Below are 21,580 nucleotides of genomic sequence, written 5' to 3'. Positions count from 1 at the left end.
TTGCGCTAAAACACGTGCGCATTGTGAGTATGCGCATTCTAAAGTGTAAGTGCTACAGAGCTGGGTTCAGACATTTCGTGAAACGGTAGTTTGGGAAAGTGCTGGTAAATTTTGAACTACATTGTAGCTTCTCATCCAACTAGCCATTCCATTCTTATGCATTACGATCGTATAAATTATTTAACACCTAAATTAAGCAGAATCTGTGGGGCAGGTGATATAAACCAAATACGGACAGATGTGTCTCATGGTGTAGTCAAACTAGCCTCCCTTGGTCGGGGTGAAGCTATGGGGGGTGGGGAATGTGCCCCCCCATGCACTCTCCACTAAAACACGGACGACTGGATACGTGTATTGAACAAGACTAATAAAAGCTTGCCCTCGAAACACCACACCACGGAAAGCTGGTGCCCCCCCACTAGTAAAATCCTAGCTATGCCACTGCCGTGGATGATCCATGTTACTCTTGGTTTTGTCTCGAGAAAGTTGAATGCTCCACAGATCAGCCTGAGAGGCTCGGGTGCTACACCATTCCAAGCAGTTAATAATTGTACAATACGGGATACATTGCATGTACAGTCAATCGAACCTCATTAATAAGAGCAGTTAAAATAACATTCTGCTTACAGCAAGGAAATTTTCTAGTCCAAATTCTTTGTTTTCATTCCTGACAGTAAATACAAGGCTCCTGCGATAACAAGATAACCTGTCCATCCAAGGAACCTCTTACTAACGAGATTCAATTGTACATGTGAGCAAATGTATACATGTGTGTACATGCTGTGTGTCGGGAGTGGAGTTGTCAAAAACGTCGCCACTTTGCGCAGGCACACTTGACGGATGACCCAAATTTACAGCATCGCCCAGCCATATCAGCGTCGCCCTTTGTAACATCCCTACATCGTCACAAAAAAAACACCAAAGGTCACGCACCTTGTGTTCCACTATGCAAGCCACAGGCAACATAATCAGTGTGCCCTTTCTTTTAATACCAATAAACCTTATCGCTACAAGTACTTCGTAACATGTGATCGAAGAAAACTTAACTCTGTCTGCTCATAGGATAACCACCGACGGTGTATTTTATAAGGTGTCTAAAAAAGCCTGACATCCCTCTAGTAGAAAAGCAAACGCGGGGAAACACTACAGTGTCATCGAGTATGATCATGCAAGAACTAAAGGGTTGTGAAAACTGGGTTTCCCGCAAGAAAGACCTACATTAAGAGACTTGCATTAATTTCAATATTCTGTGCATAATATGGGTAGACTGTGATGGACCCTACGATGCATGCAGCGTTCCCGGCACAGCTCCTTGGAATTGTGGCCCACAGAGATGGCAGCGGGTCCGGCTGCCACATGAATTCAATGTGCGTGCGGTCAGAGCCAACATCGGCACGCTACAAATTAGCAGGTCCATACTAGGCACATGTACATGCATTGGAAAGTTATCACGCGGAGACATGTACGTGTGCTCGTCCACATGTACATGTAGGCTCCATGTGGATATTATTAAATGTACACGTGGGTCATTCCATGAGGCTGGGACACAATTTGTGACGGTGTCCTTGTTACATGGGTAACTTTTATCACCTGTCATGACCTGTAGAGTAGGTCATTCACTCTTTTTGAATTAACACACACCTCTGTTTTCAGCCTTGCAAGATGTATAATTTGGAATCCACCTGCAGGGAAACAGCTATTCATTTTAACGAGACCCACTTAACAAAGGACATCGTCAAAAATTGTGCCCCAACGTCACGGAATGACCCAAATGTACGTACATGTGGATGTACAAATCTGGAAGCACACGAGCTGCAAGTACCTAAAACTAAAATGCAAATCTACACGGATTCTATTACATAAAAAAAATTCCAACAGAAGCTGCAGGTGAAATTCCCTTACAATTCTTTCTAGCCAGTTTTTATGCAATTCCTAAGTGCCCACTGAAGACTTCCACTACTAACCTTACCTGGCCCAATTTGGTTTACACAAATGGCACCATCCTTGGACTAGTGCTGTGTACATGGTGTAGGTATACTGTAATTTATAATGCCTCGGAAGTAAACTTGTCCCAGTCCACCCCAAGATCCAACTTGACACTTGCATAAGACTACATAAACATTAAATTCGTTACTTTTCATCTTTCTCAGTTACAACATGATTTAGATTAAGGATTAGCTAGTAATCTGAATTAAAATTAGCTCGGTAAATCATTTAATACATTGGATGAGAGAGAAAAAAAATAAAGCTGTCAAATATTACAAAACTATTAACGTAAAAACTACATGAAACACCTCTTTTCAAAGTCCACTCCATTCTCTTCATAATTGTTTCTTGAGTAATTGATGGCAGGCCTGTTACTACTAAATTCACAGGGCAGAAAATTATTTATTGATTAGCAAAAATTCTGCAAGATGTTCCTGCAGAAATTGTTTCTCTTTACACATCTGCAGTGTGCATTTAGCACAGCCAACAAGCCTTTGGGACACAATTTGAATGTACAATTGTACTTGTAACTGCTACTGTCAACGATGAAACAATATTTCCCTCGATAGCATGAAGCCTATACACGTGTAGCCCAGAACTTTAAGCAAGGTTGCTTTCATTATCAAGTGCTGCCATTAATGAAATTCAAGCATTACCATATCAGCCTTTGCATTTAACATGATCAGTCAGGTATGATTTAAATTACTAGTAAATATTGTCAAATTGTGCACGCGTAGTTATGGCATCAATTAAAATCTGCTCTTCTTTTGCACTTGGAGCAAAACTTGATTCTCACATGGATAAAAGGTCGGTGACAGAGTAACTTTCAGTGGAATGGATAATTCACTTGGACATGCTTAAAATGAGAAACATGTAACTGGCTTTTTTTTTAAACAGCAAGTGATAATTAGTTTTGGAGAAGTCCTGAGTTAAACCAATGCGGTCCAGCACTGCCTTGTGGCTAAGATCGTCCCATTACAGCACTGGAACCAAGTGAAAAGAAAAAAAATAACACACAGTGGAATGTCCAGAAATAGTAGACATACCTCTGACCAGGAGTATGGTGAACACACAGCCTAGCCATGAACCATGTACATACACATGCACTGTACTTTGGCATTCAGTGCATGCATATGCAAAGTTTGTTCAGACAACATAACTCCATAGACAGAGGAAAATGTAAGATCTCACATCTTTGTTTCGCTTTGTTATGCATGACTGATAACACAGGGTTTCTGATACAACAGGGTAATTTGTCAATTCCACAGTGTTCCAAAGGACCTTGTTCAAAGACAAATGTAATGTGAGACCAGAGTATGGTGCACGTACACAGTGCATGTACATATGTATACTGTGGCCACGTACATGTACATGGAGTGCAAGATTGTGTGTGTTGTTAAGGGACCAACTCCAAAACACCCACGCATGACCGCACACACCTAGGCAAATAACCTGGCCCTATTATGGAAGCACCATGCTGTGGTCTGCCTAAGGAAAGTGGAATTATGGTTTCACAAGCCATTTAGTTTTTCTTTTCTCCAAGTCTTTTTCTCGTCTGCAGACTATTCTGTTCTCTTTCCCAGACATGACTGATAAATAATTTTTTCGTTTTTCAAAAAGATCAACACATTTCTCCACAATTTGTTTCTTGCACAATTTGATGTAGTTCATTTCCATAAATGTCTCGTTTATTCAGTACTAGTTCCAACAAGATCTATGCAGACTATGCAGACTGCGTAAAATCAGGCCACATCCTGTGGGCACGTAGGCCTGAGTAAATACTACGTGTTTATTTTATCATGTCACACTGAGCTCATTCATTAGTTTTCTATTTCTCTCTCTCTCTCTGGGGTGGTGTCATTTCGATTAGAACTGAATCTTCCTGGTTTTTTTATTTTCACTTTTAAAGAACAAAACAATTAATATCCGCCTCCAGTCATGCATGCCTGATGACAATTGTTAAATTCTAAAATTCCTGGACAAGTACATGTGTGCATTCAAGCACAGGTCTATTTTTCAGACAACCTAGACATGATACACAAATTTCCCCCTATTCTTGGCCCTAAGTTGATTAATTTTTTTTAGTTTACATTTTAAGTCATGATTCGGATAAAATAAATGCTGCAAATTCTAACACTTGACTGGTTGTTACAATAATATGGGTGCCCCTGCATGTGTGATGCAGTCCCTCCCTAAGTACATGGAAAAAGTTTGGTCTTCATTTACTTCACGGTAACGGCGAATAGGCAAAAGCGATGATTTTGAGTCACAGTGGTGTTCCCATGGGTTTCAAAGTCCATTGGCTTTAGCCTGTAACTAAGCAAAAAGCAATGGCCGATTGTGGCAATACAGGTTGCAATTTGCTGCGGCGACATTTTTCCTGCACTGACTTGTTTGTTTTCCAATCAGGAAATTCATTTAATAGGTGCTGGCTGTTGAGAGATGGCTTTAGTTTTTTTGGTTAGTGACCCCTTTCTCAATGGGTCTTGCTTTTCTTTCATAGCTAACAAACTGAAGGTTACTCCTACCTACATAGATTGAAAAAATGCTTTGGGATTTGAAAAATGAAACAGTGAACAGTATTTTTCCGGTTGGCCAGCAGTGAGTTTCACCTTGATGTAGTAACTGGTAAAAACAAAAGTACCAAATTTGTAGATGGCCGATGTGAAGCAACGAAATGCTGACAACAGAAATAATTGCCTACCACTTTTGAATTGTCCCTCAACTGAAATCCTACTGAGGGTTAGGTCATGACAAAACTTGGCAAGGTCATGGAAGTACATTCCATTCGACTTTTTTGTTCTGTTTTTTCCTTTTCCTGCTCACCGGTTGCTTGATACTGGAACCCGGATGTACCATTTGCATGAGATTACATGTGTGGCCCTCCATTTCCTGGTGCAGCTTATGCGGGAGTGGCCCGACCTACAGTAAACAGTTGAAAATATTCTTTATTTCCTTCTAGCTGAACCGGCTCCTAAATTCAGAGTGTACTGTGATGGCAGACTTCACAATGACAGTGCTGTTACACTGTGCCTCTGCATGCCACAGACAGGGCTATGGCCGCATGCACACTCACAAATTTAATTTTGAGTCGTCTTAATTTCTGTGGAATGGATAAGTTGGCCAGCGGCCACATCGTTCTGAAGTGTTGTTACCTTTTGGGGCTAGATGGAATTTGGTTTGAAGCTGGGACTTTGAACTGCAAAAGAAACCCAAAAGGGCTGAATTTTGAACACAAGCGATTCACAATGCAGTGCGCCACCAAGAGATTTGTCATGAAGTGGTGATCCGTCCCAGCGCATTGTAATTTAGGCACAGCCGAATGTATTCAAAACTGCGCAATGGCAACTTATTTTTTGATTTCCAGTGCGTACAATTCACCGTTAGTTAAGGGTATCGATCACTGAATTGCAATGAGGGCTCAAGTTTTAAAGTAATGCACGGTGGCGCTACAGTAATGGCAATCGGCATTCTTGAAAGTTGTGTGGAGTGTGCATGTGACTCACGCAGCGTGCATGCGACTTACAGAGGATCTCAGGCCTAATTATGCAAATGGCCCTTTGTTGTGACCAATTACAATCATCAGTCCAACTGGATGATACCGGGAATTCCAAATAGTCAGAATGCCCCCCTGGCATGCATCAAGTGACCTTTTCGTCGACTGCTGGTGTCCAGTTCCCATTCCAAAGGTGTCCAACCCGGTCACTGGTGTAGTCCGTGCCCATTCGTAGCCGTCTCTTGGGATGTTCTCTCATCTTTTGCTGGTGCTTTGTGTGCCCTCTGGTAGGCAGAAATGGGAACATCTGCGTGGTTGCTGGTTGTGACGTGTGTGTGTGTAGAGTGTACACAGTCAACATCGTTGGGGGTGATCCAAAGTTTGGTGACACAGAAACAGAAGGGATGGCTCCTGTTGCCCAGGGAGGAGTTTGGCTGTGTTTGCTGTTCGGATAGACGGTGGGGTCCAGAGTCCATTGTTGAGGGGTGGGGTGTACATATCCATGCCTGATAGGGTTAGCACAAAGCTTGAGCGAGTAAGTACAATATCTTCTGCAGTCCCGAAATGGACCTGACAAGGAACTTGATTTTTGAAGTGGGTGTCCCCAGCAGAACAGCTTTAGGAACCAAAAACAAGCAGCAGGCAGTTCTGAATTTGTTGTCTTTTGTAAACGACTGGCATGCATTCTTTCCAGCACTTTTGGTCAGGCCATGTTGCAATACACACGAGGCCCAAAGTTCCTGGTTCTCAGAAAACCGGGTCAGGCAGTCTTTTCTTTCCTTTTCACCGACCGCAACAAGTCCCAGCAGCAGCAGCAGCGGATGGCTGCCCACGATAGTTCCTCCAGGCAGTTTCCTCCTTTGAGCCACGGACCGCTTAGGCAGCGGAATAAATGGCTTCTGGCTTGCCACAGCCCCGGCGAAATGGAGGGCTGTGGCTTGAGCGAGGGGTGCACTGTAGATGTTTCTAAGGGGGGTGCAACTGAGGGGCTTGACAACTGGCCCTGCATGCCAAATTTGTAAGAAAACCTGTCCAGTCCACACTTAGGCAGCAAGTGGAAGATGCGTCATCACAGGCGGGACGACTTGCGCTCGTTTCGGTCCATTCCCTGGCAAAGCATGCAGTGGCGGTTCTGGGCTAGCATGTGTGAATTTCGGAATTTGGTATAGCTGCAGTCAAGCATGTCTAGCACTTTTCGGGGGGAGCACTGAATTGGTTCACGACAGACAGCAATGGAACTTTCGCAAGGAGTTCAAATTAACACCATGGATTCATCGGAAGACCAGAATGACCCAGTTGGACTGGTCTGTATGCTTTGCCATGATCCAACCCCCAAAACCATAGACGCATAAAGCAAGTCCGAAACCGTCGTTTGTCTTTTTCATGAGGTGAAGTCTCTGTTATCCAAAATTAGAGCATGTTCGTTCGGGGGCTGACTGCACAAAATGAATAATGCATGAAGTTACAAGCAACAGCATCTCCAACCACGTGTCATTTTTTTAAAGCATTTTGTTTTTCTGGAGCACTGAGGAAGGGGCGTACGTAGTGATTTGACTGCAGTAAATGGCAAAGTTCCAGTTGAAGGGGGGGATGGGGCGGGGCATTCCATCTGATTCAGAAGCAAGTTTCTGAAACTTGTTTTTAAAACCCGGCTGGGACGAAAGTTACTCGTTACAAAATGCCAAAAAGAGAGGAGTGGGGAGAAGCGGGGTTACATGCCCAAACTCTCCAAGTATTCTGCGATGACGCCTACAGCTTTGTTGGTGTTTCCTTGCTGGCCCCCTTCCGGGCAATGCGCCAGGACCAAGGCCGTCTTTGAAGATTGGATGGAGAGAGCCCCGTCACCCTTTTTCTTAGCGTACACACATTTTTTATCCTCCTCCCGCAGGAACTGAAACTTGACACCCTCAGCCCTAACGCCGCCAGCCATGAACGTCGTGAAATCTTTGGCCTTGAAGGCTCGGGCGATGTTGGCCGCCTCGTCCGGGGTCAGCTTGAGCGCATTCGCGTGGCCGTCGGTCGTCCACTTGGCGCCGCCATCGATGCCGATGATCGCACACTTGTCGACATGAGCGTTGCCGCCTGAATCTTTGCTCTGGGCGATCAGGTTATCGAGGTACGAATCCCACGACATCTTCCCAGGCTTACCAGTCAATGTCCACCTGTCGAAAGGGACGAAAATTGGGCTAAATGTTCCGATTAAATTTGGCTGAATCTCCACCCTACTTGCCCGTGAATGCTGCCACAGTTAGATTTCCCAATATCCGTGTGCAATTCAGCGCATGTGCACGTTTACCGGACAAAATGGAGCCCCACCCATAATGCATTCCGAAGACTATGGAGAGCCTCTACGTCTAAATAGCATAGCAGCTTTTGCGGTGTGGGCGGCCAGCGTGATCGGCCTGAATTCAGTCCTCTAAGAATTTGTTTTAAGGCAAAAACTTTAAAATTGTCCAATATTAGGGATCATCCTTTTTATTTTACCCATTCGTGAGGGTTCAAAACGTACTCTTTACTGTTTGCCCCCAAAGCGCATGCTGAAAGGGATTATGGCTGATCGACATTTTGGTTTATGAAAGCTGCAGAAATCTAAATGGACTTTTAACCATCCCCTCTTAAAGAACATTTTTGAGGCTTGTGAAAAAGGACGAAAAATTAAATACCTCTTGCTCTTAGTAAGTTGCAGGTTGACGACATTGCCATTGTTTTTATATTATTGGACCTTAACCTGAAGTTTTCATGAAAATGATCACTGTGAAAACATTGAAAAATTGAGACATTTTTGCTAGCCGTCTCTTGGATGCATGGGCATCTTCTCGATCGTGTGGGGGGGCATCAACTTACACTTTTATTGTGCACACCATGTTTATTATCTTATTCCATTTATAAAACTCAAAAGGGGAAATCCTCGATTCATCAATTCCTTAGTATTTTGTTTTGCTTAAAACATGGAGGGGACATTCGATACAGTGTCCCCCATACCAAATTCATGGGGGGGGGTGACATGTCCCCCAGTCCCTCCCCCCCCCCGGATTTCCGTCCACTGGATGTATTTCCAAAACCAACCTTCAACTTACGTGTAACTCACTCATCCAAGAAATGGTAGGATGTTCTCTGACTGAATTGCTCTATCACCCCACCCCCCCATTAAAAAAATAACATAAAATAAAATAAAAAAATGCATTTAATACCACAAAAAGTTTGGGGTTCCCCTTTCGAGGGTTTACAATGTGAGCATACAAGTGGGAATTTGGAACACCAATTCTTTCTTATGCGCAGTACTGTTAAACGCAAATTCATCTCCGATTTGTTTGATTGGCGCGCCGTACATCCTTATCCTCCGCACGTAACTGTCTGCAGATTATGATGTAAATTTAACATTCAGAATGGTAGCCAGTGGCACAGGGTACCAGCTAATTCTGCGGTTAGTACTAGCAACCCCGTCCCTGAACACTTTCTGTGACTGACTTACTTAAAAGCCCTGGGGACAAAGTTTAATGATCTCATTAATACTCACTTGTGTTACACGCATGTGCTTTCGTTTGAGCTCGTCCCCACGCGTGCTGGATTGGGCTAATTCCTTCTGGCGGCCGTGGATGACGTATTTCTTTCAAATACTCATCCGTGCGCGAGGGTTGCACGACACCAAGTAAGCACCCATAGAACAGTGCAAAATCGGACCGAAAGAGCGCCGCCTGTTGACTCTCGTGAAGAGTTGGCCTCCATTTTTTTCACTGGAAGTTGAGGATTATGGCCAGAAGATTACTTTTCGTTTCAATTTCATGGGGGTTAGCCATGAAAATATATTTTCATTCGCCTTTGAACGAAGATACCCCCAAAATTGCAGTAAAACTAAGCGCTCATTTCTGAATGTAGCCGCCCGCCTCTATCCAAAAAAGATCCGCAATTTGGGCTTTTAGTGAAAGAAACTCCGAACTGGAGACTATCAGTCCTAAATTCGGGATTGATAGAAATATTTCTATGATGCCTCCTGATTATGGCCTGTCTTATTGTAAAATCCCGTGGGATCACAAAATATTAATGAGCTCGCGCGCAGAAATACAACCATTTAGTGCACCCGAGGGATACAGTCAAGTAATTCAAGCCCCGTTGAAATAGTGTAAAATCAGCACTGTTCAGGGCCCAAAACACGCAAGCCAACGTCCCTGAGATTTCTGAAACACAAATGAAATTCTTGTCTGGTCACATGTCTTTCAATTTTTTTGTGGGTTAACCAATTACACTTTTAATTATTCCCACAAAACAAAATCACACCACCAAAAATGATTTTTCCGAAGTCTGATTGCAGCCATTTTTCAAGTGGCAACCCTCAACTTTCTTGCGCGCTAAGGACCATTTTTCAACCGTACTAAATAGTAGTTTTTAGCCATTCTGCTCTCATGTGAAAGCTCAAAGACCCAGGGAGTTGATCCCGGCAACGAGTTACACAAATCATCATTCTGGGGGCCAAACAATCCTCTTTTTCAAAAGATACTGGGGGCACTTTTAATGCTAATGAGCTGGTCAGAAATTCTCACTTGAACTAATGGTCTGCTGACCCCGAGGATGGAGGAGTAGCATTGTGAAATTACCCACAAGCGCTTGCGATGCATTTACTTCCGTCACAGAATTTTGTAAAGCGCATTGGCACATCCCAACCCAGAGCACTACAAGGAAATAAAATCGAGAGGAAACGTCTAGAAACCTGTGTATAACTGAACTTTGAATTCAGTATACCACAAAATGCCAAAACGTTACTGTTTTCACAAAGATCGATGTTGTTTGCGAGCTTTGAAATACAAACGATTTGCTCAATGAAGGTTTGATCACGCTCGCAAATTTGAAATTTTCCTCATGAATAGCTGGTATTCGTTTGAAGTTACCAACCAAACTGCTACAGAAAAACAACGAGAAAGAAGGATGGAGGACAGAAAAGGCCCAACTGATCACGAACATGTACAGTGGCAGGTCCCTTCGGGGGGTGGGCAGGGCCCCATGAAAGAAAAGAAAAGAATTGAGATTTTATTTCGTATTTTTCTTACTTCCAAGAGCTCCCATGATGCATCGAGACAGTTATTATTATTATCACAATTAAATTAAATTTATATCACGGTCATTCCATGCAATGTCCACGAGCGCATTACAATGAATATTACGTATATGTATTCAGTTAGGAAAGACAAAAATCTACAAGAATTTACAGTAAAATAAACAAAAATATATTACGCAACTACCCAAAATAAAAACAACACAACCAATGTCAAGAAATAAAAATACTACAGTATGAATTAAACCTGAATCTGTACATACACATTATATGTTAGCTCTCACTGGAAGAACAATGAGAAAGTCCAATAAAACAGCCAGAAAGTTCCAGTGATCCTTTCATAAGATCTCGAAATGTACACGTTACAAATTCATAGAGAACCCCCTCCATTTGCAAGGATGCCCCGCCCATTCAAAGACGGTAAACAGCGCCCCCATTGTTTCATCCGCGAAAAAATTATTTGTCCGTTTGTATCTGGACTTCTAATTCTTCCGGTGAGTGCACACATACACTTACCTTATGGGGACCTGATCATTGTGTAACGTGAAAATTGTAAACACATGAAACAACTGGGTCTACGGTATGTCATGTATGACATGTGTGATGTAATTTATTGTACATGTACGTGTGTTAGTTTTGTTTAACGCGTAAGTTACACTTTTCGCATTATGTTTAGGCTGGAATGGTGAAACAATGCTTTGGATGCGCTGGAATCCAGGATGGCAGTGAGAAAAGCAGACTTCCTAGTCCTCGGTGGTGGTGCCAGCGGCTTGTCAGCTGTTTTTTACCTTCAACGATTGCTCGGGGATCAACGTAAACAAAATCATGACTTGCACGTGCATGGATATGACGAACGTATTAAAGTGAGCAAAACGTGTATTGATAATACGGAGTCGAGTGTTGAATTGATACGGATTTGGTCCAGTGCCTAGAAAAGATCCCAAGGAATTAGGGTTCATTTCAGAAAGAGTTCCCAAAGGCCCCTATGCCGTATGCGGACGCCACTTGCCATGCTTGACACCCTGTGCACAAACCCAGCAGTGTTTTAATTCAAATGCTGCATTAATCCTCCTACCTGTACATGTCCCATCAATTATCATTCCTATTTATAGGGATGGCGGTGCATTTTTTCCACTCAGGCAATGCCCTTGAATTGAGGCCCAAGCCATAGAACAAACCCAGGCATACCTGTAACATGGTTTTTGTTTGGAGAAAATGCGCCAAGGCAATCTGGAGCTAGAGCTGTTTATACATGTAGTTGAGCCAACTCTAATGCTTGACCTTTCACCTAGCTGACCTCGGGCCATCAATCACTTATCATCATGATCATGGATGGTTCAACATGTTTGACAGCACAGATATACGTGAATAGAAACAGTTGCTCTGCATGTGTTTTCTTTAATATGGAACACCAATACGTATTTGCACAACTTCATGTGTATGCGGCAGCACGGACATCTGGGAGTTTCACAAAATTGTGGGTAGCAACCACACTGCGCTGATGAAAACAAAGCAACGAGCACGCGCGTACGGACTGACCAAAGAAAAGATTGTGTAGCCCGATCCTCGGACCGGCTGGTGCGTGCGTAGCGTTGCCATGGTCGTGCCATTTTGCAAGAATCCCAAATGTCCCAAAGAGTGACTTCGGCATCGGAAGGTTAATCCTGAGATTTTATATTTTAATTTGTTTTAATCCCCTGAATTCAATAGCACACCAGAGCATTAATGATTAATCATCTGCTTAGATCGCTTTGCTTGAAGCTGGTCCACGCGTCGGAGGCTGGATTCACTCATTGCACACTGCAGAGGGCAGTACTCACGAGACCGGTCCACGAAGCATGAGGCCTGCCGGTGTAGTGGGGAGAAACTCACTCAACCTGGTAAGCACCTCAGGAAGAGTTATTACGAGTATTATGATTATTTGTTTTCTGGTAATGACCCCAGGGATTTCTCAAAAGCACCTTAGGCACCAGGGATTCCTCAGAAGTGCCCTAGGCACTGCAGCTTGCAAGCCTGAAGAAACCTGTAGAGAGGAGACATTGAGAAGTAACTTTACACTTTCAGAGGTGGAAGACAAACCCCAGAGGAATATTCTAGGTGAACCAACAGAATCAGGTCGGGTCTGAAAACCCAAACCACATATAGACCGAGTGGAGAATAGGGGCGAATCACAAGAGTGCGCGCCTCCAAGAGTTCGCAACGCGTTGGCCAATCACAATACTCAAAACCTGTCGACCCTTTCCAAATATTGTGATCGATCAGCGCGTTGCAGACACTCGCAATTGTGAAACGCCCGTATCGAACCTGGACTGCAGAGGTGAAAGACGAGGAAACAACCACTATACCAACCTGACTCCGTTCTGTGTCCAGACGTCACTTGACACCCGGTGTGCAAACCCTGTTCGATGGATCTGAACAAATTTCAAGTGTGTTCTATGTACATGCATAAATATATTCCCTGCTAAACCTGATCTTTCCCCTGCTTTCTGGTGGCTTTGACTGCGAGGAAGTATTTGTCATATCAATTCAGGGTTCTTCCCTGTGCAACTTTTCTTTAATAGCTCGAGTGTTGTCTTGCATGGTAAAAGAATTAGTTCTTGTCTTTTTTGTGGTGTAGGTTGGTGTGTTTTTGGTCTATAAATTTTCTACTTCTGTTTTAAAGATAATTTGTTAGTATGACTGGACTTGTGAAGGAGCTTACAGAAGGACTTACGTGTGTGATTGACTGAACAACAGCACTGATGGAATCTATATTTTCATAAGCAACAAGGGAAATGTTGATTGGGCATATGACACTTGTCAGTGAAGGGGTGCGAACTGTAAGTAATTCAGCGCTATAATTTTTTGTTATCCAACCAAAAAACTAGGCATCGGCTCTCGGTCTCTCTGAGGAAGTCATTCCAGTTCTGCGCTCGCATCCCGCCGCCCGGAGGCGCTTCATTTACACCCGGGGCAAGCTCCACCAGTTCCCCTCCAGCCTGGCCACCCTTCTGCGGAGGCAGGAACCGTTCTCCAGGCCGCTGGCTTGGGACCTGGCCCGGGAGGTGCTGGTCAGGAGGTCGGAGGTCGAGGATGAGAGCTTGTATGACTTTGGCCGGCGCCGGTTTGGGAAAGAGGTGGGTTTGCTGTTGAGGAGGAGGTTGAACACAGTATCACATAGCTTGTGTTTGTAGTGCCTTGTGGGATATCAGAAAAATAGCCGAGACCCCAAAAGGTCCATGTGAGCCGTTTAACACATTGATTGCCGTGCATGATTTCAAAGGAGCGTTCCCATTTGCCAAGCGTTGTACGCATGCACACATATTTTAGTGGGAACCTTTCTCGTGTCTGTTCAAACATTCATGAGCACTTTACAGCGTTGTGTCTTCACTGCCAGCAGCGTAGTTGTTATGTTCTGCGGCGATGCCACTGTATTCAGTTTTACATTACAATAGCCTTTCATTTCCTACGAGTCCACTCGTAGTCGCAATCAACATGTTATTGCAATACTCCACAAGGATTTCATGAAACAGATAATTATTTGCAGTTTACTCAAAAAGCAGAAATTTCCAAGGTATGCGCATCATCTGTCGGTTTGGACATAAATGTACATGTACATCTTTCGGATATATCCGAGGTAGAAAGGGACTGCAGTACGGGCATGTCTTCAGTCTTCCCCAAATTTGTCCCTGTGTGCGTAAGAACTCACCGTTTCCCGTTTCCCCCCCCTCCAAGATTACAGAGAACTTGTTGGACCCTTTCTGTCGAGGTATATTTGCCGGGAAGACCACGGAGCTCAGCGTGCGCTCCTGTTTCCCGCCGCTGTTTAATTTCGAGAAGAGGCGGGGCTCCGTCATCCTGGGCGGTCTGCTGGGGCCAGGCGGTGAGTCACTGTCGCAATGCTAAAGGAATTCGAAACACACAGTACATCAGTTGAATCTTCTCCCCACATATATAATCAGAAAGACTAGCACCAGCATACCTCGACCATCTCATCAGGCCAAAGGTCTCGACCTCATCCATCACCCCTCCGGTCTCATTCCACATCACATTTATATCTTGGCTAAAGGCCCATGCACCTGCTCTCTCGATTGAATTGGTTCCCACTGCTTATTCAAGACTCCGCCAAAGGTAGACATGTTCATGACTCAACTAAAGACACACTTATTCAAACTTTGAATAGCCCTTAAAACACCTGTTTATAAAGCGCTTTATAAATGCAATTTGTTATCGTTACTATTAAGTGCAAACAAAAACAAACACTTAACAGATGGCCTTCGCCACATTCAACTGGAGGGATGCGTTTATACCGTACCTACTGTACAAACACAACAAGGCGAATTCTGTGTGCAGTACTAGCTGATGTCTGTATATTTCTCCACATACTTGAGTGATTCCCATTGAGAAAAAGTACGCTAACAGAGGCTTGAACCTACCTGTAGTCCATGGAGGTTACCCATGTTTATGTGGGCACTCAACCGCTGTGCTTCACGAAAGCGATGACGCGGTGAGAAATGGCGCGCAAATCGTGAACAGACGATCACAGAGGTCCGGCATGTGTCAATGGCAACTTTTGCGAAGGGCCGTGGATGTAGTGTGTAAGTTCAGTTTGGAATAACATCATCCGCAAGTTCACTTTGTGGGAGCGAGTGACTTTTTTTCCTTTGTTGTTTTAACTCGTCATCCCCACTTTTTGTGGTTTTTTTTGGGTGATTATGTGAAGCCACTGACCCAACTGTAGGGGAGAGCGGTCTTGTCCAGCGGGCCAAGAGAGAAGGATGGTCCATCTGGTCACTGAAAGGTACAGGAATGTATAACTTCATTTAGACACAAGTCTCCAAGTAGTGGACCAACCTTGCAGTTCCAAATGAAGTTGTTTCGAGGCTTAAGGCCCAAGGGCCTTTTAAATAAGGGAATAAATAGGTGCTTGACTGGTCATACACTTGCATTTAAGACCAGCTCAGGAGAATAGATGCATTACCAGCATTCAGTCTCCTGAGCTGGTCTTAAACTAAGGTTTAAGACTGGCCAAGCACATATTTGTATCTCTTCATAAATGCCATCAACATATGATGGATTTCCAACGATTTTGTCAAAGTAAAACTTGCTTTTATTTTCCCGAACATCCCCGTCCATTTTATGGTAAATTCCTATTGAAAGTTGTCCAATTGAATCTTTTTTAATAAAGTGAGGGCACTCCTGACCAATCAGATTCGATTAAACCGTCTGGTATCCATGGTCCAGCGTGTGATTTATGCAGTGGGCATTATCACCTCTTGGTGGGCATTATCAATCGTTAATACACGGTCACATGACACGTTTTGACCAATAGGATTAGAAAAAGTGTCCCAAGTATTTATGACCACTTGTTCCATGGGTCCCACAGTGCAACATGCACAGACATCTATTTCCCAGTCTTTGTTAGTGTGGAAGTCTCGCATTTTGCTTTAATGACTTCACAGGTGGCTTGCAGCATCTGGCGGAGAAACTCGACAAAGTTGTCCGCAAAAATGGAGCCGAAGTGCAGATCCAAAGGCCGTGCACCAAGATTGAGTTTGTCCAGAAGCCAGAAAGTGGGACCAAGAAGGTTTGATTTGTCAATCTTTTTTCATAATCGGACGTCTTCCTGTCCTGAGAACCATGGATAAATGCCTTGTGTGCCAACCTTGCCATCTGTGTGGACCCAAGAACAAAGGCATGTGGAAACAGGGGTTGTGGGCACCAAACAACGTTGTGGGGACGCATTAGTGCCCTCATGCATTTCAAAATTTCCTAACAAAACAAATTGTCCCCTCCAGGGTAATTACAGAAATTAGTGGTCCATTTTTTTTCATGTCTCTGTCACATCTGACATATGATTTTGTAAGTTCAGAACGCATTCTCTAACTTCCAAGAGTGGTAAAATAATGTAAATTACCTGCCAAACAAATAATAATTGTTGAAATCAATTCCGGTGATATTTATATGTCAAATAACAAAGGTCAGATGTAACAAGGACACAAAAATGTCACACTTTTGGACCCCCAATTTCTGGAATTAACCTCAACACAGTAACACTTAGGGAACACATTCTAGTACTGTACTCACATGTTGCCAGTAAGTATGGGCTTGTACGGCTTGACAACAGCGGACACACACACACGTAAAGGAAACCAAAGACTTGTCCTCTGTAGTCGTATTTTTGCTCAAAGCCACTCCTCAGATGTGGGTGTGTGCATAGGCCTATGGGAGAAAGTCACATAGTAAGGTTTCAGAAATTGGGAATACAGCATGGTATTTCTTTGGACAGATTGCCCGAGTGCACACGACCGAGTCAGTGTGGGAAACCGACCGACTGATCTGCTCAATACCAGCTGCAAGTATGTTTGTCCATCATTGATAGCTCCAGTCATTTTGATTAATTAAAATATAGTCATGCAAGTACCAAAGACCTACAATACTGCACAATCATGTTCAAGGGCAGGGGACCAACGGGGGGTGTCAAAGGTCAAAGAAAGAACCCACAAAATTCTTAAACAACCAATGAGAGAGAGGAGATTTTGTTCGTCTGTTTCATTTCTCTTCCCACAAGCATGTAAAAAATTCCTGAAGATGTAGCATCTCTCCACAGAAAGGCTACTAAAGGTGATATGAAAACAAATGGCCCCCCTGAAAAACGACTTTGCCCCCGCCCAAAAAAATTTTGTTCTGGTTCAGTCCTTAGTCATGTTTTTCCTGAACGTACGCATAATGCACGCATGTAGTTCTTTCACTGAAAACTGGTTGCTAAAGACCCCACACGTTCCGTCCTGTAACACGTACATGTACATTGTACCTCTAGTTTTTATATTTTGGGGTTTTTTTTCACTTTCACTCATTAAGGTAGAGTTAACTTCCTGGTATAGATAGCTTCTGTGCTATTTCTTTTTGACTGCTTGATGACCTGCACTGCAGGAGTTTTCTCACGTTGGAAAGCCAATCAAGGGGGCTTGATTAACAACCCACATCCAACGTGAAACGATACCCAAAAGGCCCCCAAAATTTATTTCACCACCTGTTGAAATATTTGTTGTACACGCCGAGGAACCGATTTCCTTTTGGTAAATTCTGAGCTTGTTTCTCAACACCGTAGTCTTGTGTGCTAAATATTTTTATGCTCGTTTCTCCCGATGTAGTTGAATGACTTGCTGTTGTTTCTTCAGATCTGGCGGATCTACTTCCTGGTGACCTATCGCCCTTATCCATGCACCTGCGGCAGATAGAGAGCGTCACAGCCGCCGTGGTCAATCTAGAGTTTGAAGGCTCTCACCTCCCCACAGAAGTATGGCCGAAACCCCCTCTCCCGACACAAACATGGCCCAACCCAAACCCAGACCAGATGTAAAGACAAACAATCTTTGGCAGAACGTAGCCAGTGTGCACTAGGGCCTTAAAATTGCAACGGCAGGCAAACTGCAGTTCTCAAAACTCAAACAACCGATCAACTTACAGGGCCTTTTCATTCGTTACGTGCAGCATTTTTCTCCTCATTAAACCACAGGTTCACTTGTTCCTGAGACCCAGTGCTTCAGGCTAATGTAAGGCCTATTAAACATTTCTTGGCCTTGAGATTAAAAAAATTGTAAGTCTGTCCTTGCTTATTTGATCAGAGTATGTTGTATGTGATTAAAAGTCCGTATCAAATATTGTATTTGAAGATGTGTAGCACGGATGTTTTATTAAAATAAATTAACCCCCATGTCGGAGGTCTGATTGTAAGGATCACAGTGAATCGGCCATTATTATTATTAAACTTGTTTATTGCCACTTACTGGCAACCCTAAGGTTGAATAGCAAAGTGATACATCAAAATACATTAAAAATCGTAACAAATGTGTATAAGAAATATTGCAATAGATCATAAAATAATGAAAACGTCAGAACCATAAACAATACACGTAAGTTCTATTATAAAAAAGCATTGGGATCATGTAATATGCATTAAGAAACATTACATTATCGTATATACTAAGACACCAGAGGAAAAAATGGTCATCAGTAATGCCCTGTATTGCCATATTAAACCCCTATCCTGTGAGGCATTTGGCCTGTATTTAGGCCTATAAGATGGTCACAATTTGGAAACATTCAAAATGTGGACTTACATTTGACTTGGCTGAGAATATATCATTATTTTCTCCCGTTTCCGTATTCGAATGTTTTCAGGGTTTTGGTTATTTGGTACCTTCGCACGAACCGTCCAACGTGCTTGGAGTGATATTCGACTCGTGCGCCTTCCCGCAGCATGACAGGCCTGGGGTGAAGACAACGCGAATGACAGTAAGTCCGTCATCTCGTTAATAAACTCAGAAATTGAGAAGCAGCAGCTCCCCGAGGTATTGGAAGATGACAAAGTAGCTCCCAAGGGTCACACCATAGACTGCATAATTATAACAAAGTCTTGATTTGCAGTCTTCCTAATAAACAGCTCACAGTGGTCACTCGGAAGCCGCCAGCGGCCATCTTTCCATGCGGAATACAAAGCTTTAATATTCAAAGGCTTGCTCGCAACTGTTAACCACATTGGTTCATGCTTTAAATAGTTACCATGGCAAACAAGCAAACCTTCTCCTCTGTACCTGGCAAGGTAAAGTGGCTGCCGGTGGTTTCATTCATTGTAAAGCATTGTGAGTCGTGGTTTATGTCATATCTGATACATAATTTTGTAAGTGTAGAATGCATTTTCTAATTTCCAAGAGTGATGAATTACTGCAAATTATCTGCCAAAATATAGTAATAGTTTGAAATCAATTCCAGTGATATTTCCATGTCAAATAACAAAGGTCAGATGTAACAGGGATACAAAAATGTCACACTTTCAGACCTCATATTTCTGGAAATACCCTTAGACAGACATCCGTGGCCCATCACTTTCCATATTATGCATTGGTACTTCCTTAGTCAACCTTTCTCAGTGTAATCTAATATTGTTATAGCTAACTTTGTTATATGAAGTCTATGATGTGACCTTGAGAACCAGTTTGCCGTCTTGTAATAGCCGGGGGAGCTATCGACCATCCATACCTCAAACCTTGTCCTGTTGGGATATCATTTGATGTACGTGTATAATTCCTCACGATTGTCATCTTTGCTCCAGTGCATGCTGGGTGGGGCCTGGTTCCACGACCTCTTTGGCGACCCAGACAAGGTGGACCATGATTGGCTGGCCTCCATCGCCCTGGAGGCGCTGAAGGGTCAAATTGGGCTGAGCGCCAAGCCGACGTTTTGCCGGGTGAATCTGTCCAAAGATTGCATCCCGAACTACAGAGTGAACCACCATAAACTCTTAGGTACACGTAATTTAATAGAGGGTTTGCATGGCTACCATCTCGTGGGCCAGTGCTTTTGTTCCACAGGGCAGGCACAAAGGAGGTTTTTCTGTGGTCCGTATTAAATAGTTAATAGTACGTTTTAGAAAGAGATTGCTATGGGCTGTATTCGTGAGGTGGCCATTTTAGATACTGCTCCCTGAGTCCATTAGATTGCTTGAGCCCTCTGAAATTGGAAGGTGCCTGACTATTTTGCAGAAACTACTGTGAACTATATTTTATTTCACCCACAATGGTGACATTTAGGTGCCGTATAGTCAAGTCCCTGCAGGTCCATCCTAAGTCTGTCACAAGTCGTCCAATCTGAAACCAAGTCACAAACTATTCAGATGGACTGTGACAAAAGCATTCCTTTGTCATTGTTCACCCTGTTACTTGTGACTGGTCTTATGAAAGGAATAGTGACCGGCCTTGTGATGGACTGAAATGGCGAGTTTTTAGAGTTTACTCAAGCTGAATAAATTTCGTTTTTCCCTTTGCACGCACAGAAAAGATCGATGCGCACATAGCTTCGAACGACCTTCCGCTGACCCTCATTGGGTCCTCGTACAAGGGCGTGAGCGTCAACGACTGCATTTACAACTCCAGGCTGGCTGCCCAGAGTCTGGTGCCTGATGGTCAACTCACGATGTGACCACTGCGAACAGATTCGGGCTGGTCCTTGTCACTGTTACCGACAGGTACACCACTCGGGAAACTATAGTTGCTAGAAATGAATCTGCACTTTCAGTTTATGAATCCATTAACCTATGAAGAATAGTGGGGATAACACATTACATTTTACGACGGTTGCTGCAGTCGAGAAACATATAATGGATGGAATTCAATAAACTTCCATAGCAATGCATTGTGAATTTCAGTGGGTCATTCTAAAACACAGAGTGTCCTTTCCATAGCCATTTTGTGCCATTAAAATGAAATAAACAAGTCCAATCAGGACGAATATTTAAAATATTTTTATAGAAGTACCGTGAATTTAATTCTTTGTAAGTTGTTACGTAAACACAATTTGTATAAATGTATGGGGACTCCAACACTGTTGTGAAATGTAATGCATACATGTGATGTGAAGTTGGTGCATTTAACTAGACAATAAATGCGGCTTGGCCGGTCCTCTGTGTTGAGACTGGCCAAGTGTAACAGTTTAAACCGGCCAAGCTCATATTTGTTCCCATTCATAAATACCTTTGTGTCAGACAGTCAAAATGAGTCATAAATCAATTTACAATGATTCTATTGAGCAAGTTTCTTTATTCTTTTCAAGTACTCAAGCCATTTTATGGTATGTTCTTGTTGCAAATAGTCATAAAGAATCACCTTATATGGAGATCTATACATGTAGGTGCACCCATGGCAGGCACTACATGCAGAATGTGATGGGCCAGTGGTCAGGGACATTTAATCAGCATCCAATCTCCCGTGGAAGTCTTAAACATTTAAGACTGGTCACACATGTATTTATTTTCATTAACAAACACCTTATGAATCAGAGAATCGAAAGAAATAAAAATATTTAATCAATTTTTTCTCTGATTTAACCTTTTTTTTAATTATTTAACACCCCTCTGGCCATGGAATGGTATGTTCCTCTGCGAGCAGGTGCATTAATTTTATGGCCGACCATGTGAGAGGCTTTCCACCGATAGGAATGAGTGAACCACCTGAGGTATTTATGAATAAAAACTAAAATTTGATCAGTGAAATCAGTGATACTTACCTCCATAA

The 21,580-nt window shown here is 43.1% G+C and overlaps 2 protein-coding genes across 3 annotated transcripts; one reads left to right on the top strand and one right to left on the bottom strand.

Annotated features, from left to right (window-relative positions):
- Nucleotides 1-934: 934 nt before the first annotated feature.
- Nucleotides 935-7,772, bottom strand: LOC110982990 (profilin-like). Its single transcript, XM_022241822.2, has one exon. The coding sequence runs from the start codon at nucleotides 7,614-7,616 to the stop codon at nucleotides 7,194-7,196; it is 423 nt and encodes a 140-aa protein (XP_022097514.1). The 5' UTR covers nucleotides 7,617-7,772; the 3' UTR covers nucleotides 935-7,193.
- A 3,216-nt stretch (nucleotides 7,773-10,988) lies between these two features.
- Nucleotides 10,989-21,037, top strand: ppox (protoporphyrinogen oxidase). 2 transcript variants are annotated; one of them, XM_022241896.2, is made up of 12 exons: nucleotides 10,989-11,109; nucleotides 11,206-11,392; nucleotides 12,275-12,409; nucleotides 13,397-13,645; nucleotides 14,244-14,391; nucleotides 15,232-15,309; nucleotides 15,971-16,095; nucleotides 16,798-16,867; nucleotides 17,690-17,808; nucleotides 18,693-18,806; nucleotides 19,624-19,816; nucleotides 20,344-21,037. In XM_022241896.2, exons 2-12 carry the CDS (start codon nucleotides 11,249-11,251, stop codon nucleotides 20,487-20,489), a joined length of 1,521 nt encoding a protein of 506 aa, XP_022097588.2. In that variant the 5' UTR covers nucleotides 10,989-11,109; nucleotides 11,206-11,248; the 3' UTR covers nucleotides 20,490-21,037. The 2 variants fall into 2 exon arrangements, with proteins under 2 accessions (XP_022097588.2, XP_022097587.2); XM_022241895.2 differs by lacking the exon at nucleotides 10,989-11,109 and having other exon boundaries at nucleotides 11,117-11,392.
- Nucleotides 21,038-21,580: the final 543 nt, after the last annotated feature.

The sequence above is a fragment of the Acanthaster planci genome, linkage group LG10 (assembly GCF_054643075.1).
Source record: "Acanthaster planci isolate LZ-2023a linkage group LG10, COTS_SCS, whole genome shotgun sequence".
Lineage (NCBI taxonomy): Eukaryota > Metazoa > Echinodermata > Asteroidea > Valvatida > Acanthasteridae > Acanthaster > Acanthaster planci.
This window is presented reverse-complemented; position numbering and strand designations above follow the sequence as displayed.

Excerpts from the sequence above, each read along its gene's own strand:
- LOC110982990 (XM_022241822.2), bottom strand. The coding sequence starts at position 7,616 with ATGTCGTGGGATTCGTACCTCGATAACCTGATCGCCCAGAGCAAAGAT.
- ppox (XM_022241896.2), top strand. The coding sequence starts at position 11,249 with ATGGCAGTGAGAAAAGCAGACTTCCTAGTCCTCGGTGGTGGTGCCAGC. Across the intron at positions 11,393-12,274 it reads GATATGACGAACGTATTAAA|ATCGCTTTGCTTGAAGCTGG; the intron begins GTGAGCAAAACG and ends TCATCTGCTTAG. Across the intron at positions 12,410-13,396 it reads GGAGAAACTCACTCAACCTG|GCATCGGCTCTCGGTCTCTC; the intron begins GTAAGCACCTCA and ends CCAAAAAACTAG.